This window comes from Stegodyphus dumicola, chromosome 2, assembly GCF_044657685.1.
Source record: "Stegodyphus dumicola isolate Sdum_Otavi_A_Nest chromosome 2, ASM4465768v1".
NCBI classification, from domain to species: Eukaryota; Metazoa; Arthropoda; class Arachnida; order Araneae; family Eresidae; genus Stegodyphus; species Stegodyphus dumicola.
Window position 1 is genome coordinate 201,148,295 of NC_140769.1, and position 20,075 is coordinate 201,168,369.

Sequence of the window (20,075 nt, forward strand, 5' to 3'; positions counted from 1 at the left end):
CCAACTTATCACTATTACATATTTCAATGGTTAATCTTATGAAATTACACAACTAATATATGAGATAATATGAATAAACATATATTTCACAAAAAGTACAGCTTCATAATAAAAATAATTAAGATCATACCGACAGAAAAGTCCAAACACAGATAAATAACGATTAATATCAGCAGACATGATGTAATTGCTAATTTTCCTTAATTTTTTAATACCTTTCTAGAAACAAGTATAGGTTAAAGAAAGGCTGGCATAGAAATGCGCATAACAGGTATCATTGGGCCTTGCTAACTGCTCAAGTTCCTCTCAATGAATTTCCCAGCACTCGAGATGTGGTCCATGGGTCTCTCACCTTTCCGATACAGGAAATATTACTATCACAAAAGGATTCTGAGTGCTCCTTTACCACACACACAATATATGATTACAAACATCTATGCCTTGTCCAGGATTCAAACCCAGGCTCTTTAGTACAGCAGTCAGCATAACTAACCACTATTTTAGCTTTTATGCAGTAAATTTATTACATAAGCAATATTTTTCTTCTTTTTTAAAAAAGATAACTTTGTTAAATAAACTGATGCAGCCAAAAAATTTTTATGCTTGTTTTTTCTGAACAGATTATTGTAAAGCATTAAAAAAGCACTTACATGGCAGATTTTGAAATACTTCAAAGAAAGGAAAAAATCTTTAAGTATCAGTGAAAATTTTGTACATACACAATTAAATTTTACTACTCTAGTTAAGTAAAAAAATGTATAAAATCAGAAAACAAACCAAAACTTTAAATTTATCTTTGATCAATAATTTCTTACTAAACCATATTCTAATTCTTTTTATGAAACTTAAAATATTTAATTTTTTTAAGATTACACACACCTAGACAACAACATACATTAGGTCAAAATTTAAATATCTAACATAAATAGAATAAAATTTGATATTTTCAGATTATCTGCACCCACACTGAAAAGTCATGAAAAGCAATAATGAGGCAAAGCAATATGGTGCCAAAATAGTTTGTAGCAATCCAGATAAGCCTGTAACATGTCTGTTTTGACTGGTGTGCAATTCTCTGATGTTTCCCTAATATGTTCACTGCTCATAATGTGCTGGTGTGATGTGGCATTATCACTTAAGAGCCAATGATGCAGTGGAACATTAAAAGCTCTGCCTCATTGCCCAGTTTAATCCATATTCTGTTTTGAGTATGTTTTGAGTACTGACATAGAGTGAAGGTTAGATACTAGTTGTAAATGTATGTAATTTCAAATTAATTGCTTTATTACTTATTGAAAAAAATAATCTTGCAACATTTTTATTTGTACAGATGGCAGATCTGCAAGGCCTTCACACCAAAAGAAAAGTGTAAAATAAAAACATTTAAAGGCTAATGAAATTGCAAGTTTGTTTGCTCAGCTATCAGACGGTACGTAACCCAAATGATTTTAATCATGATAGTAACAATGATGAGAAATTCTTTCCTCCCAAAGATGGCCATGATATCTCAGATATATGAGGGTGGTTTGATAAGGTAAATTTCTACGAGATGACACTACAATAGATTCATTGGTGGGACATCTCGAAAGATCCACTCAGGTCAAGTTTCAGCCAGAAGGGACGTGTAGTTCATGTTCGGTAGGCATTTAAAGCAAGCGGTTTAAAAGTTTTTGGCAAAAATGGAGAAAAACAAATTCTATGCAGTGATAAATTAATTAAAGAAGTAGACAGCAGTGCATATGAAAGCCGCACTAGACGAAGTTCACAGGGACTCTACTCTTGCACTGAAAATCATTTAATTTTGAATACAAGAATTTAAACATGGCCAAACATGCACTGAAGAGGACTCTGGACAACCAGTTGAGATACCACAAAAGAAATCATAGGAAAACTATATGGTATGATGATGGGTGTAGCAAGTGCTCACTTTTGATCATAAATGCACCATGAAGCTATCTTCACCGCTATAGTCTGAAGACTGTGTTGCTGATTGTTTCAGTGTGTTTATTGTAGTTTTTCGATGACTGTAAATGTGCCTTTGGAACCGTCCTGTGTAATACTGGCCAATAAATTGTGTTGGGATTCTTCATCAAGTGTTATCATCAATTACTTCAAATCTATGAACCAGTAGATCGCAACAATATCAAGGAGGTATGAGGAATTTTTAATGCATGTAATGAAAGAATTACCACACCTCAATGCACTACATATAACAAAAAATAAAAAGTCAGTACACCAAAGACAGATGATGATAATGATGATACTTCGAAGACCTGAAAAAAATCTTCGAAGATATTAAATAGGACAAACAGTTTGTCTATTGGTTCCTTCATATTACATTTTTTCAATGCATTCTATTAAACTTTTTAATAATAATCCTGAAGAAGTCATAGAAAGTGCCTAGCACACTTTCTGTGCCGTTTTTGATTGGTCTATTCTTTCTAGATGCTAAATCACTATGTCTAGGAATTCTTGATTCCTTATTCTGCAGCATCACATTTCTGGCAAAATTTTGAGGTTTTTCAGTGGTTTTCTATCTGGCTGAGCAGTCTTAATTGCTTTATTGGGAATCTTATACACAAAGGGACTGGAGTTACTTGTTCAACATGTAGTTCTTGGTTAACTGCTTGAGGAACATTTGTCTTTTATGAATACCTTTTATTAAAATATAATGGGTTTTATGATATTTACAATAACTGGCAGCATGAGATTACCTGCAGCTGCAACAAGTTAATTTAGAGATCCACTCTGCCTCGCACTCATCTTTTGTAAAGTAATGAGCATCTAATGCACAAAATACATTTTCTGACATAGTGGGTTGCCTATTTTAGAAACATAGCATATTGCCTCATGAATATTCTTCAGGACAGGGCATAATCGGGATGTACCAGAATTTTCCTAATTAATCATAATGTAAAAAATTATAATTTCCTTTCGAAAATGGCCACTGTAAAAATCTTTGGCAGTACTTGAAATTTGGACATTACATGCTATTTTGCCAATTAAGCATGGTGGCCACTTTAACATGAAAGTAAAACATTAATTAACTGTGAATACAAGAGGTAGAATTCAATTACTTTTTACAATATTTTATCTAATCAGGGTTGCCACTCAAACAGGAGAATGAAATTCCCTGACTTTTCCAGGTTTTCCAGGTGTGTTTCAAGAAAATTCCAGTCTATTCGCGTAATGTACTTTGGCTACGCTAAGAGGTAAATTTATTATGGTATTACTTGTATTGTGTAGCAAATTCACTTAATTATTCAATAAATCCCAAAGGACATTTATTCTTAATTATTCTTGGTATACTTTGTTTGATAATTTTGTTCACTTTTCCACTTTTGTTCACTAATAAAATTTAAGATATATAAATTGGATAACAAATGTATGTTTTATTTAATTATTACTCATGATCATCACCAGTTCAACACGAGGCTAATCCGGTCCTTATAAATCATAATGCAATGCTAAATAGTTAGGTTAGATTTTAGGTAAATTTAATTTGTGTGAGGTATGTTCTTAAAAAGCACCTTAACACTTGAAAACACAAACATAATTATAATAGTTGTTGTTTTCTCTATTGAAGATTGATCTTCCCAATCTGGAATAAAATAAGGCTTTTTTTGCAGACATTCTGCAGCTAAATGAAAGAAAGAAATCTATTTTAATAAATTGAGGTATTTTATATTTATTTCGCAGCATACATAAGGAAAAAATATGTGCATTAAATTTCGTGATGGTATGTCATCATACTGCTAGAATTAATTTCAAGATTATGCCAGAGAAAATTTCCTGAAATTTGGAAATATTATTTACTAATAATAAATAAATTTAGAGGGAAGAAGCATCATTAAATTATACGAATAACATAAAAATAAAGATAATTACTTAAAAATTGAATTAGAATAATCAACGATATTTTAGCGAATATAGTTATATTACATGGTTAGCCTAGATGACAGATTACTATTTTTTTATTTTACTGCAAAATGGCAAGGTATTTATTAAAAAGAAAAAAAAAGTTTAAAAAGATTTTGCGGTAAAATTCTAGTATACGGTAAGGCTTTGGCACGATTTTGAAAATTGTCGCCAAGACCAAAATGACCCGTTTACTGCGCATCATCATGTCGCCAAATCCCATTGTACCATACATGGAGATTATTCTAACCAAAGAACGTCTATGCAAAGAATCTCTGATTCTTTGGTCTATGTAAAGAAGAAAAGGTTCCATACAAGTAAAATGCTATTACGCCGCTAGAATGCGGAGGGAAAATATGCCAAGGGATTTGGCGACGGAACCTAACGGCCAGAATTTCCCTCTCTGCGATGTGTACCGGAAATTGAGAAACGTGTTAAGAAGAAACGTTCTTTGACAAAAAGAAAGCTACGAAAATCCGTTTTTAAATTATTGCGAAAAGGAAATTTATAAAAGGAAAAGGAAAGAAAGGTTTTATCAAAGGACGTTTCTTCTTAGATTTGTCGCAATAATTTTAAAAACGGATGTTCGTAGTTTCCCCCCCCGAAAATTACTAACCCATGAATTAATTTACTTGCGCCAAAAAATATTTTCTTTTCCTTTAGAGTTTAACCACTTGCGCTAAGACTAAACTTCACGGTTGCGGTGCCGTGCGCTACAATATAGCACGCGGTAAAGTGTCTCATTTACGCCGCTCCGCATCTGCGAGTGCAATCCAGAGCTGTAACTCGAAAAATAAACAATCTCGTTGTTAGGCGACGTTATTTTCATTTTTGCGATAAATGCTTATCGGCGTGGTGTTCGCGTCGCTCGCAGTTTGAGACAAAAACATCTCGACGTGCGTGGCACGTCTTTTTAGCGCAAGTGGTTAAAGAAATTTTAAAGGATATTCATTTAATGAACTCTTGATAACGTGACCTTCGAACTTCCACACCAGTTTCGAGCTTTGGCAGCAGATATATCACGCATGCACAGCTGTTTCCCTCCATGATGGAACGGAGCCACGTCTGTTGCAGAGAGGTTTTCCTTCTTTACAAAACATATTCTTTGATTCTAACCTCCATGGTACTGTATACTAAGATTAAACCCATTTTGTTCTCGTATAATTTTGTTTTATACGAGAACAGGTACTTTCTTTAGTTCATGCACTGCACATGCTATTCTCGAGAATACTGGAAACCAAAAGTTGCGGGAAATTTGCTTTGCCTTTCTAAAAGACAATCAAATTGGTGCTGCGAAAATTGGCTCTATGCCAGCTGCCCGAACGACACTCACGTGATACGCAATTCGCCAAAAAAGTTATCTCTTCCGACGTCGGCGCAAAAATCGCTTTTTTTGGCGGAATCATTGTATGAACTTCCCTGACTTTTCCAGATTTTGACAAAAATACTTAACTTCCCTGACTTTTCCCTGAATTTTTTGGTCAATTTTCGAATTCCCTGACTTTTCCCGGTTCTCCAGGTAGCGTGGCAACCCTGTCTAATGTATGAATTAATTTTATTTTCCTTTATTATTTGAAATACATTTTGCCACTAAACACACATGAGAACTTACTTTATCTTCCAGTTCAACAAAAACATCTTCAAAGAAATTATCAAAATGTTCTTGAACTTCTTCCTCAGTTAAGTTTGTCACTAAACAAGAAACCAAAAAATAAAACAGATGTGAGTTAATACATAGCATCCATTTAAAGTTCTAATGATATGAGCAGGAAAAATTAAGAAATACTACACACATGCATTTATTATGGTACTAGCATACTAACTTGCACTTTAGTAAAAGTCGCCAAATTTTCAGAATGCGCCAAACTCTGACAAACTTGAGCATAATAAATTCTTCAGCTTTACCAAGCAAAATTACCATTTAAGTTCTTTTGTGGTAATATTCCAAGTTTCAATTTTTTTTTAAACTCGCAAGTCGCACTTTTTTCTTTCCTAAAACTCTATTTTTAAAACATACGCTGATATTTGCATGTTGTGACACTGCAACAATATTTCTGCAGGAATACAATATTTTCCTGCAAAACTGATAAAGGGAACAACTGTCTTGAATACAATCTTGACGATGACCACGAAATTTTTGCGAGAACAAAAGAGACAAGAAAATTCACCTGCAACAAGCTTTATCAATTGATTTTTGAAATACACACATAATTTAAATACAACATATGTAGTTATGAATACCTGTATATTATTTTGTTGGCCAAGAAATTCACCAAGCAATGTGATTTTGGACCAATTATGGATAAGCATAAAATGAATGCATAACACTTGCATCTTTGTTTCATGCAATGTAGATGAATTCTTAATAAGCCACATTTTGTTTTTGTAAACAAGGACAGAACTAAAGTGTTTATTGTTGCACTTTTTTTTTTTTTTTTCATTTTAAAGGGAACGATAAAAATTTGGGATTTGTCTTCTACAGAAGATTAAGCAGTGAATTTGAAAACACTTGACATAAAAAAAAGTGTGTACTAATAGACATGATATGGTGCTTTATTTGAAAATGAATAAATAATGGCAATAATGTCAAAAATTTTAATAGCAGAATATCTATTTGAAAAGAAACTTGGTTCAAGAACTCTATAATTACATTTATGACAGCACTCTGCTTCCTTTATAGCTTGTTGAGAGAATTAGTATCTGTTGAATGAGAGAAAAAACAGCTGGATATGATAGACAAAATAATAATAGACTCGAACAATTATCAGTGAAAAGTTCCCTAACACTTTGAACACAGCATTTGGTAAAGTTGGAGAGCCTAAGAAAACAATACAAACTGACAAAAGATTTTTTTAAGAAGCAGATCGAATACTTCTGCAACAATGGCTGTTAAGTGGAATCTGAAGAAAGATTGATGAATGTTTCGTTGTAAGAGTTGCAGATAGAAGTATGGCTACTTTGAAGAAGCAATATGCATACTCAAAACTACGAAGCGAATTTATATGGCACACCAAGTTCTTAAAAGAAGTGATTATTTTGTTACAATTTTAAATGCCATTAGGGATTTTTCCACTTCTGGAATAACTGCAAGTTTTCATAAATTGTTTTATTAGTTTATAGAGCTTGAATGGATAATTATATGCATTATTTTTATGCACGCAATTTATAATTTGATTCTGAGGACAGCCCATGCAAATACAAAATGACTGTTTATTTTAAAAAAAGGCAGGTATGTAATAAATAACTTTCTGCAGTTATCAGTCATTATTTTTCTTCCGTGTGTGCAGGACTTAGAAGAGAAGGGCTAGCTCATAGAGCTTTTCCCCCTGAAGCAGAAAGTGAGAAGTGATAAGGTAGTCATGATGACACTGAGTGCGCAGATGCAATTCACAGCTTGAAAATTAGCGTTTTTGAACCAGCGTTTAAAATGAGCTGTGTGTGAAAGATAGCTATAATTTGGAAGAGACAAAGTTACTGCTTTATGCATTTTAGACTGAACCATTAAAGAATTTAATAATACATACTCAATTTTAAAATAATACATAAAATGTGCTACTCTTTTAACATAAAGTTCCATGGGGTTTTTTTATTTTTATTTTCAGGTTTTTTATTTAATGCACATTTATTTCTAATCATTTCTTTATCTGCATGTTAACTGAGAGAATTCTTATACTGCTTCTAAGATAACTGTAATAGCAGCTATTTAAATTTACTCAAAAAAACAATTTTACATTGACATAGTTTTAAACATACTATATGACATATATGGCAACATTTCTGCTAACCTACGTTTGATTTTTTTGCCTAATTGTAAATTTTACATTGTTATAATTCTCTTCCGATTCAATATAATAATCGATATTTTTTAAACAATTTTGTAATTTATACATATATCTATATTACAATTAAATAAATGTATGTAAGATTGTTACCTTAATTTTGACAAAATAGCTTTACTTAGAGTATCTAATACAGTACTTTTAATTTTTCAAAAGAATGAGTAAAGGAAGCAGGTCTTTTTATGCCAATTACTTTGATGCTTTAGACTATTATATTTTATCTAGAATGCTAATCTAGTACAAAATCTAATCAATAACCAGTTACAAAGGATACAATAAGAATAACTTTAACAAGTACTTAACAAAATTAGTTTGTTAAATAATTGTTATTCTTGTTGGTACTATTTTGGTACTATTCATAACACTGAAGATATTATCGATTAACTCATAGAAGTCAGATGCTTTTTGATTTCCTGTGGGGTGGAGTATACCTTTTGCGGTACTTTTTCAAAATAATGTTTTCTATGGAGCGACTTTTTGTCTCTCATTTCCCTTGACCATTAAATAATTCGCTTTTAGTTTGTGACACAATTTGATTTCTTCTCAATCTCTATTTAAAACCTCTTTAATAATATCAAAATTTAAAACAGTTCCATCTTCTAAAACACATCCTTTATCTAAAACGTGGTTTCTCAGTAATTTGAGGCAGAGTGCGAAATGAGACCTCTGATTAAAACAAACTGCACATTTTGAAAAGAACCGAAAACTTGGTCCAGTTTAGAGTCATAGCAGAGTTTTCAATCTATATGCATTTCGTCGAAACTGAGAACGCATATTTTTTCTACAGAATACAAATATTCGCCTCTTTCCTTCTTTAGAGTAAGAACATCACTTTGAATTCTTGGACTACACTAAAATTTAGCTAGTGATGAGTTGGTACTACCGAACCGGGTATTTTGTAACAGGTACTTAGTTGTAATGGATACTGAAAATCGGTACATCCAAGTACTCGTTACTTCAGTACCGAAATCGATACTTTTTGGTATTCGTTACTTCTGTACCGAAATGGGTACTTTTCGGTATTCGTTATTTCTGTACCGAAACAGGCACTTTTTGGTATTCGTTACTTCTGTACCAAAATGGATACTTTTCGGTATTCGTTACTTCTGTACCGAAGCGGGTATTTTTCGGTATTCGTTATTTCTGTACCGAAACGGGTGCTTTTCGGTATTCGTGCGTCTTTTCTCGGTATTTGTTATTGGAGGATCGATGAGGGTTCAGCTCACTTCGGTTTTGGTACGAGGACAGTAGTATCTGGTTGTATTTGCGAAATGGTGATATGCGCTCCTTGTGTCTACGAATGGTCTGCTCCTCAGACATTTCCGTAGTTGACATGTTTTCTGATATTCAAAATCTTACTCCGTACAGATAAAATCAAACACGTGGTGACGTGGCAGAATTCCTTCAGTGCGCAAAATCGCTAGCTGCGTATTTCGGTACTCCAAATCGTTACTAGGGCACTTCGGTACTCCAAATCGTTATTAGGGTACTTCAGTACTCCAAATCATTACTAGGGTACTCCGGTACAGCAAACAGTTACTCAGGTATTTCGTTACTTCGGTACTTGAAATCGGTTTTCGGTACTTTTCAAAGTAACGGTTACTTGAGTAACGGGTATTTTGTACCAGGTACTTGTCTGTACCCGTTACTCTCGTACCGGGTACAAGAATGTACCAAAGTTGCCCATCACTAAATTTAGCACAACATTTCTTTAATTTACTAATACTAGGTAAAGATATTCCAATTTAAAAAAAAAATTTTTTTTTCCCCATAAATCATAGGTTTAAGATAACAGAGCTCTTATGACAATGCAGCGTGAAATATCTTTACTAGTCCACCTGATTTTTTTTTTCCTTCTTTTTCAGTAATACATTAATCTGCGTCTGTAATAAAAATAGGCTTTAGACATTTTTCCGAATTCTCCAATTTGTGCTTCCCCCCAAAATTTCGCTATTTGAGATTTTAATTTCTGTCTAAATGTCGTCCACCTTCTTTGGCGCTGAACAAGCATTCTAAATTTTTTTCTTTTCTCTATTTTTCAATATTTTAATACAATTTTCTAAGGATATTATTTTGTTCTTCAAATTATCAATGTGTTCTTGTTTATCCTTAAACTTAAGGCATTCAGGAATATCTACATTTTTATTTGTGAGTTTTATTTCAAAATCATTGAAATTTGATTTATTATTGTCATTATAATTTACTTTCGGCACAGCATTCCATTTCAGTAGTTTCTTTTTGTGGCTATCCAAACAAGCAATTTTTCATATCTTCATAAACACTGCATAGAAAATGTTCGCTGCAGAAGAATCTTGTCTTTGACATTTGTGTATCAATTCTTTCGTCAAAAGCAAAATCTCATTTGGATCCTTTGGTCCCATGAAATAAAATGTCTCATCCTTTCGTACTTCTGTAAGTGCTACGGCACGTTACTACAGCGCAAAAAGCTATATTACGTAAACGATACTTTACAATATAGAATTTAAAATAAAAACTGACTAAAATTACATATATATAAATTATTTTAAATATATACATTATTAGAAAACAGATATATATGATTAAAATTAATTTGGGATATGTAACCTCTAGAAAATCGTCTTGCAGCTGAATGAAACTACAGTTTTAAACGCGGAAAATCAGAACAGGTGGTATCACAGTGATGTCAGATTACTGCCTGTTAAGTCCCCCCATTAGGCTCGCGTCGGCGAGGAATCGAACAAAGAAATGAGCTAGACCTTTCTATTTATCCCTGAGTGTGTGTGTGTGTATGGGGGGGGAAGGCGAGGAATCGAACAAAGAAATGAGCTAGACCTTTCTATCTATCCCTGAGTGTGTGTGTGTATGTGGGGGGGGGGAAGGAATGAGAGAATGAGCTTAGTGTATGGGTGATGCATATATGCATTTTAATCTAACATTTTGCCTGACTTGGTATTTTGTTCATCAACTTTTGCAGGGCAGGAGGGAAAGCATAATGTAAACAAACAGAGTTTACTTCAACTTTCTGGGTGACAAAAACATTCACGTTTCTGTAATCTCTCCAAATACTTTACTTCTTCCCACTAATATGTAGGCTCTTTTAGGGTTTAATGTCAGTGCAATTACCTTTGCACTGTTTTCAGATATAGTTTATGTAATCGCTTTTTTATTTCAGAAAGCCTTGACTTGAGTTTATTATGGCAAGAAAATGTTATTTATATCAAAGGAAGAATATATCGCACGATAAATGAGTCGATTAATAATGGATATGTTATGCTTGTAGATCATGCAAAGTCGACTTTGCAATTCTCCATGCTTCAAGATTTACCACACCCATATTTCATTTTAAATGTTACTAGACATTGCTGTATTTTTTAAAATTAATTTTTAAAAATTTATCAATGTACTTTGTCCATTAAAATTTTGGAATAACTTGAATATTATTTCTCAAGGTAAGCAAATTGTTTTTACATATTTACATGCAAATTAAAGAGAACAGATTATTAAACGCTAATTTTAATGTACATGAGAGTTTAAGTAATCTAAAATGATACCTAAAAATTATGACATTAGGATTCTATGAAACGTTTCTTGGAGGGGGGAATTTTTTTTCTACAGTTAGGGTTTGCAATACACCCAATAAACACCTCTTAAAGGTGTGCTGTCAAGAAAGGGTTAAATGAGCAGATTGCATAAAAATGTTATTATATATTTTTAAAAAATAACTGATTACTTTTTATATTAAGTTATAATCTCAGCCTCCTGAAAATCATTCACTTTGTTTTCACATTTTAAATATACCATGAAATGTATATTAAGAGGCATTATATATAAGGAGGTTCTCTTAATACTGCAAGCACACTTTTGTAGTCCATGCATATAAATGAGATAATTTTAAATGCCTAAAAAGTCAAATTTATAACTGATATTTTAAGCGTTATCCTATTAATTATTTAGGAAACATTTTAATATATAATCTTCACTGATTCACTATATTGTTGCTTGGCATAATATGTAATTCTTGGCAGTGTTTTAATATCGGGTTTTAATGAAAGTTTCCCGCCACCATAAATATTGTCCGTGCAAACAGTTCGCGCTGGCGAGTTTAATCATATTTTGTCAAACAATTGTTGGCATTTGAAAGAAAAACATTTGCTTCAGAACACCGTGTTTTGAAATTTGTAAAAAAATATATTATTACTCATTACTGTTACGTACAAGGTGTCTGAAATGGAACTATCATGCTACCAGATTAGAACCATCACTTACTTCTAGTTCTGTTACAAAACGTCAGCTACAGGACGTCACCAAATCATGTGCGCAACTTTATTTACTACTGTTGTATCGTATGACACAGTGAAGATTTGGTACCAAAAATTCAAAAACAAGGGCTACGACATTCAAGAAGCAGAGCGCTCTGGTCTGCATACTGATGATGATCAGCACTGCCTGCAAGAACTTGTTAAAGAAGATCAGTATGCAACCACTTGAGAGCTTGCTAAGGAGTTGGACATTAGTGTCACGTTCATTAGTTTCGCTATGTATCACATAAACTTGACATATAAGTTCAATCGCTGAGTGCTGCATGAGCTTACTCAAGCAGATAAGAAGACGGTTTGGACCTACACTAATCTGGTTGAATATCAATGCAAGTGCAAAATTCTGGACCGGATCGTCACTTGTGATGAAAAGTGGATCTACTTCAACACAGGCCGAAAAGGGGTGTTGGTCTGCACCAGAACCGCCCATAGACAGCATTACAAACTATGATTTGACTAACAAAAAGGTCATGCTTTGTATCTGGTGGGATCGCTGTGGTGTTATCCACAAGAAGTATCTGGAAAAAAATAAAACTCTCAACAGTAAGGTGTAAAGCAAGATGTTACTCCATGCTGACGCTGGTATCAAGGAACAACATCAAACTGAGTTCTGGCAAAAAGGTAATGTTCCATCAAGATAATGCAAGACCACATGTGTCTGCATTCACTGGCTGGACTCTGTACTGACATGAATGGGATCTGTTGCCACACCCACCATATAGCCCAACATCGTTCCTTTGGATTTTTACCTTTTCTCACACCTGCAGTACATCTTGCTAGTGCAATCTTCCATTCCGCATAGGATGTCCGAAATGAGGTTGATTTGTTTCTGGCCTTGTGGCCACTAGTTTCTGGACCGAAGGCTTTGAAAAACTACCAAAACATTGGCAGAAAATCATACATTTAGGTGATGATTATTACCTGCACTAAAGTTACCGCTTTCATGTTTTTTCTGAACTTTATTAAGCCCTTTTCTGATTATCCCGAGTTATCACGGGTTCATATACATTGCAGTTAATTATTATGCCGGGAAAACTCGGGCGAAGCAGAATTTGTTTATACGATTCGTTTTATCGCAGTTTTACTCAGCCTTGAGGAAATTAAATGAAATATTCAGCTTTGATTGGCAGTTTGCCAAGTTTTGTTGGTTGGGCAGTTCTTTTGGCGGGACTGGTTACGTGTTTGCCTATTGTATAGTATACGTTGGATTGTAGATTAGTAATGTATAAAGAAGAATACTTGCGTGGAAAAAAAGTAAAATAATGGCGATGAATTTTCAGATAGTGATTATAAAGAGGTGTGGAGGGGGGAAACAAAATCCAATGACACAGTGTACTCGATGCTCCCGTGTAGAAGAGATTCCAGCGGTAAGTCAGTGTAAGAAAAGAGACCAGATATCAGTGTATAGAATATCAGATATCACTTTGTGTTGTCCTTTGTTTTAAAAACTATCATACAAAGACTAATATTTAACTTGTTTTCGTTTGCCTGAGATAACTCGGGATAGTAAACTAATATTAAAACTAAATGTATTTACATCTTCAAAAAATTAAAATTTCGACTTAAAACCTACATATTTTGATTTGTTTCCTAGTATATAATAATAAAATAAACAATGTGATGATTTTTTGCAATTTTTTTTCAAAAAAAATTTTAATGGAAGCAGTTAAGAACATTTTTTGGTGGAAAACTTTTGCTGCAACCTGATTTATCAGAAGCTATTACTTAAAAGCAATGCAAATGAAAATAAGCATTAGAAATACAGTCCCCCCTTGTAAAAGAAAGGACTTGATCTTCATCGTTGCATCCCTAGGATGTTAAAATAATCAAAACAGAGCTGTGCACATTCTGACAGAGACTATATGAATGTAAAAAGACACTACGAGGTACTTAAGAGTTACAAGATGTTGTGAACAAAACTTTTATAGGAATTAATAAAATATACGTCTCAGAAACCATGGGATATTACAACAGGGTTTGCAGGTTAAGCATTATTAATATTATTTAACTCCATTTCACATTTCTAAAAGGAAAATTTCAAATAAAATTTTTCTTTGATTAGTAACTCATCAAAAAATATAAGCTGAAAGCAATAATGAAATTTCCATGCTCTAAATTTTATTCTAAGATATTAAAAACTAATATTTTATCAGTTACATTCATTTTTTAAAAGACAAAATTGAAAAATACACAGTATTTCCTGATTACACCCCCCAGTTCAAGCATTAAATAGAGCTGCCATTTTTTTTGCATATTTGCAAATTTACATGCAATAATAGCTAATCCAAAGGAGTACAATCTACATACATATGCTTTAAATTATCCATCATTTAGCGGAATATTATCGACCAGTTAAAAGTCTTTTCCCTCTTTCAATTCGTTTCTGCATTTCTTTGTTATAGTGGGACCCCTGAGATTTAATCGACAATCAACCAAGATATCTTGTGAAAATTCCGCTGCGTGTTCTTATATATCTTGCCACATAATCATAGACCAGAACCATTTTGCATCTCTCGCCACACGTTCTTATATTGTTGTCCATTTTTTATTTTGCCAAATTTGGAACTGTTTAATTAAGAATTCCCAAAAGCGATCTTGCTAAATAATCATAGACCAGAACCATTTTGCATCTCTCGCCACATGTTCTTATATTGTTGTCCATTTTTAATTTTGCCAATTTTGGAACCGTTTAATAAAGAATTCCCAAAAGCGAAAAGTTGTTTAAGAGCTCTTTATTAGAAAAAATTAAATAATTTCGAAATTCTTATGTTTCACTTTTTGCACAGAAACTTGAGTATCCCACCGTTTATATTAGAAATAGGAACAAATCATAATCCATTTATATTTATTTCCAAATTACTTTAATATAAATAGAATAGGTGAAATAATTTCATCCAAATTATTTCACACATTCAAAAGATAACTATATTTGTCAATGACTGGCCAAAAATATTTATCCAAAATGTTAATTCACATTCAAAATGGCATTCGTAAAAACAGAGAAATTTCAGATGATTAAAATTAAGGACCTTCTGCCGAATTTGGTGGAAATTAAGAACTTTTGAAGATAAAAAATTGGTTCCAAAAAAACCCAAGGACTCTTATGGACTGTACGAACCCTGTAACATCAATATTAATCTCATGGCTAAAATCTTCAATTCTGCCTGAAACATTACTAATGTAATTTTTTTTACCAATCAGATTATTTTTCTGGCCTTTCTTTGAAAGAGATGAAGACCTGAACTCAACTTCAGCTAGTACGTATGATAGGTTAGGTAAGTCAAATGACCAATTATATGAACTTTCGGTATAGTGCAGTTTTACATGACAATATTAAACTTCACTTATACAATACGATAATTTTCAAACTTAGCTTGCAGCTAAATTTTACTGTTCAGAAATATAGTGCATTTCTTTTCAGAAATTTATGTTAAATAAAGTAATAAAATTTCTTTATGTGTTAGAATGTTATTAGATAATTCATTGAAAATACTCAAGAATACTCACAAAATTTGCAGTGTGATCCATCAGCAGACTGTGCTGAATTCTGAGGGTTATGATATAAATTCTGCAAAAGAACAGTCTAGAAAAGAGAAGCGAGAAAGGTTATTTTATTTTATCTTAAATTTTAAAATTTCATAAAGAATTTAAATAAAATTTAAATATTTACTTGACTGAATGTAGGTTTGTTATGAATGCGAGAGCATCTATCCCCATGACGACAAGCTCCAATTTTGAAGTAAAACGAGCAATTAACTCTGCAATAAAAATTGCGCTAAGTAATACATACAATTAGAAAGCGAACAGGATTTGAAGAAAGTTTATGGATGCTGTTAAGATGGTCTACTACAGTAGTATTACAATATTAAAAGTTTGTTTACACATAGAATCGCTAATTAAGAAACTATGTTGCGTGAAATATAGCAGAAATATAAAGCAATAGGTCAGTTCTGGAATGTAAAGTTAGAATCACATTTGGAATGAAATTTATTTAAGTATTATATTTAAAAAAATTAGTTTGAAATACGTAATTTGAATGTGTAGTTTGGAAAGCTATCAATAGATGGCGTTACTAGTTAAAATTTAGAATTGTAATCTTATTTCTGCAAAAATTACCGAAATAATTGATTTTGATACCAGCTGTAAATCCTATTTTTTTCTAAATAATATTTAGAATCATTTCATATATTCCTTTATACACAGTTTTCCCTAAACAGTGTCAGCTGTCAGCAGAACGACGTTTACGGCAACCCTATTGCACTGCTATTCCGCATTCGTTTTGTTTACATTTATGTGAACTGTGGTCAGTTAGCAAAAAAATATGCGAAAATATCAAGGAAGACCGAAAAAACATCCTCGTTTTAATAAAAGATATAGAGTTCAGAGACGACGTCAAACTCAAGAAATAAATATGGAATTAAATTCCCGAGATGTGGAAGATTCCGAACAAGCGGATGTTTTCCCGAGAGGTGAGAAATAATTTATCCTTTATATTGATACCTTGTGTTTATGATTTCATAGTAAGTTAATTCCGAAGTAAAATATGCTTATTTTTTAATTGAAGGTAAGAAATTATTGACACAACTGCATTTGTGTCAAAGGAGAATGATTGCCCAAGTGATTTTTTTACCCTTTTTTTTTTTTTTTTTGGGGTGTATGTGTGTGTGTACATATGAGGGGATGCTAATAATTGTTCAGTCCTGTTAGAACAATTTATTCCTCCATTCACACTATATTGGGAAATATTGAAAGAGTAAATTCCAATTCACAAGGAATTGCCGAAATAACTGAATCTTTTCAAAAGTATGAGCATGTTCTTGCGATCTAAATTGAATTCACCATCATTACGTGGTATTATTGGAAACTTCATAGTCATTCATTTGCTATAAAAACTTTGTTAGTTATCTATGGCATATTTTTACAGGTGTATGCACATTGCATTCATGTGCTGGCTGTTCAACTTGCTTTTTTTTTTTTTATTATGTCATTTACTTGGATGTTAGAACTTTCTGTTAGTGTTGGAACATTTTATGATCATTTAGTAAAATTTATATATAAATATATATTATTGCTTGTTTACTTATGGTTCTGTGTATTTGTCATGTATGCATGTTGTGAAGTGTAGTTTTTGAAAAATATGTCACAGATTGTAAATTCCACCAAAAGCTGAATTCAATTGATATTGGGATGCATGTAATCAGAAAATATCTGTTGTGTATTTTGAGCATAGACCATACTAATGCCAAGAATGGGACCAATGTGCTCGTGTTTCCTTTCTAGCCTTTTTGCCATTGTCCAGATTGAATTATCTCTAGTGGAAAGATTCTTGAAAGTAAAGGATACAACGAGATGCTAGTGCATGTTGACGCTGCTATCAAGGAAAAGAGTCGAAATGAGTTCCGGCACTGAAAGGTACTGTTCCATCAAGATAATACCACATGTGTCTGCATTCACCGACTGGCCTCTGTACGGACTCAAAAGGGATCTTTCCCCACATCCACCATATAACATGACATCACACCTTCAGACTTCTACCTTTTTTCAAACTTGCAGCTACATCTTGCTGGTCCTATCTTCCATTTTGCACAGGACGTCCGAAATGAGGTTGACCTGTTTTTGGACTCGGGCCACCAAGTTTCCGGACCGAAGGTTTTGAAAAACTACCAAAAAAGTGGCAGAAAAGAATAGATTTTTTGTAGTGATTACTACCCGCACTAAAGGTACTGACTGCTTTTTTTTCCATAACTTTATGAACGACGTTCGTGCTTAAAATTATCGTTACAACCATTAAATTTTGTAATTTATGAATTCCTTCCCACTTCTCATGTATTTATCAGCTGAACTTTATGAATCTGATACTCCTACAATTATCAGCTGTACTTTATAAATCTGATATGTAGAAACGCAATTTGATTTTATGCATTTCAGTATCAAGTGAAATCTTGAAACTAATCGTTCATTATAACGCTTTATGTAGTTTTAATTCAAAGCTGAACTCAGATAATGTGCCATGGTTGAACTACCAGTAATCGGCGACAATAGCACTTGCCCACTAGAATTTAGAGAGGAACTGAGTGCTAGAATTGGGTTAGGCTCTTTGAATATATAGCAAAGCCACGAGGTGGCAGATAGCAGATGCGTTCGAGGAAGAAGTTTCTGAAAGCTTAGTTTAGTTTATTATGGCAAATATGGATGCCTTTATGGTGAACTTTCTTAGAAAACCGGCTCCCCATACACGTTACACACAGGGAAGATTATGAAAACGTCCATGTAGCCAGCCTGTTCGCCTTGATTCGAACCCAGGTCGGAACTACCAGTGTTCAGCGATTTAACTGCTTGGCCACGGGTCAGCCTAACTGCTGAGAGAAACTGGCTCTATTCATGTTACACACGGGGAAAACAAACCATGCAGCCAGCTGGTTCACCTGGAATTGAACCGAAACCAGGTTGAACTTCCAGTAATAAATATTCTTAAGCACTCAGCCACTGGCGGAGCATGGCAGAAGTAGGAGCCACAGATATTGTAGTGAGCAGCAAAAACCTCTAATACTGGCCCTGGTTACTAGTAGAATTATATATTGGTAATCATCCAATCTACAGCAATGAAATTTCGGACCATAATTGTGACGTCAAATATGACACTCCGATAAGCGTGATAAAGATGGAAAAATTTTAAGAAAAGGAAATTTACTATGCAAATAGATGTATTCATTAGTAAACATTTTATAAAATTTATTCTTAATTTAGCATTTATGAATTCTCAGAGAATTATCTCATCAGGGTATTTTTTTCTCCTCTGGTAATCCAATATAATTGAGTAAATTTATGTGCTGTACTATCTTTGCCTGTTATGTACATAGTTTTTTTTTTTTCGTTCAAAGTTAGACAAAACTGAACGTACATTACACTGAAATTACTCTGTCTAGAAAGTAAGCGCTTGGATAGAAACAGATGTGGGGTTTCATTTTTAGAAGACATGAGATCACTTTCTGTAAAAGTAATGTCATAAAATTTTGAATTTGAAATTATCGTACTTCGTTTCTAGTAGCGCAGAATGATAGATTTAATGAGAATACAGCAATGATTTTATGCATTTCAGTATCAAGTGAAATCTTGAAACTGATTGTTCATTATAACATTTTATGTAGTTTTCATTCAAAGTGGATCTCAGATAATGTGCCGCAAATTATTTTCACACTAAGTTTTTTGTGAAAATAATATGTCCTGCTAGTGTTTTTGTAATAAAATGCATGTTAGTAATTGATTTCTAATTTTCGTTGCATCTTGATATTGCTGCCAAAGATATTCGATCAAGAATAGTATCTTTTATTACGTTTATATGTATGGATACATAGACAATTTCTCCGTGTACTAGAAAGATTTGATAATGATTATCCACTTTTGAATTAAAAAATATAGCTAAGAGTGTTATATGATTTTATAATACAAGTAAAAAATATATATAAAGCTCTGGAAAGTGCTTACACATATTTATGGAATATTATGGATGGATGAGTAAATGGAATATTATGTGCATGCTATATATGTATACACATATCAAGTATAAAATCATTTATATATAATTTTTATGTCGCGATGAAATTACCGAAATGCTTAAAAATCTAGTATTTTTAAAAACTGTTTTCTTCAGAATAACGGCAAATTATGAAACATTACGCAACATTGAAAAGCGTGATGAACAAATTTTGCAAAAAGCAATAGGAACTCTTGCACGTATCTCCCAGATATCTTTCATTCAACACAAAAGTGGAAAAGTTCTTTTTCTGTTCAAAACACACCCTGCAGTCTGAGTCCCAGATGGTAGAAATGACAGCAGGTATTTTGTTCAACTGAGGTGATGTGTTTAAATGTTTTATGGCTTACTCACTCTCCCACCAAATGAGTACAGAGGAAGGGAAGCATCGCTGCCATAGTAACCAGGGTGTAGGTAGTCTTACAGATTTGACTCTTCATTGCTTAATGTTCGTAGCATTAAAAATCAACATGAGAAAGGAGTATT

The 20,075-nt window shown here is 33.0% G+C and overlaps 1 protein-coding gene across 1 annotated transcript in view; it reads right to left on the minus strand.

Annotated features, from left to right (window-relative positions):
• Positions 1-20,075, minus strand: part of U2af38 (U2 small nuclear riboprotein auxiliary factor 38) — a 44,071-nt gene that overhangs the window by 10,192 nt on the left and 13,804 nt on the right. Inside the window, exons 2-4 of the mRNA XM_085811630.1 lie at positions 15,726-15,813; positions 15,563-15,638; positions 5,531-5,610 (exon numbers count right to left, since the gene is read on the minus strand). Of these exons, the coding sequence (XP_085667756.1) occupies positions 5,531-5,610; positions 15,563-15,638; positions 15,726-15,813 (244 nt within the window). The remainder of the gene's footprint in view (positions 1-5,530; positions 5,611-15,562; positions 15,639-15,725; positions 15,814-20,075) is intronic.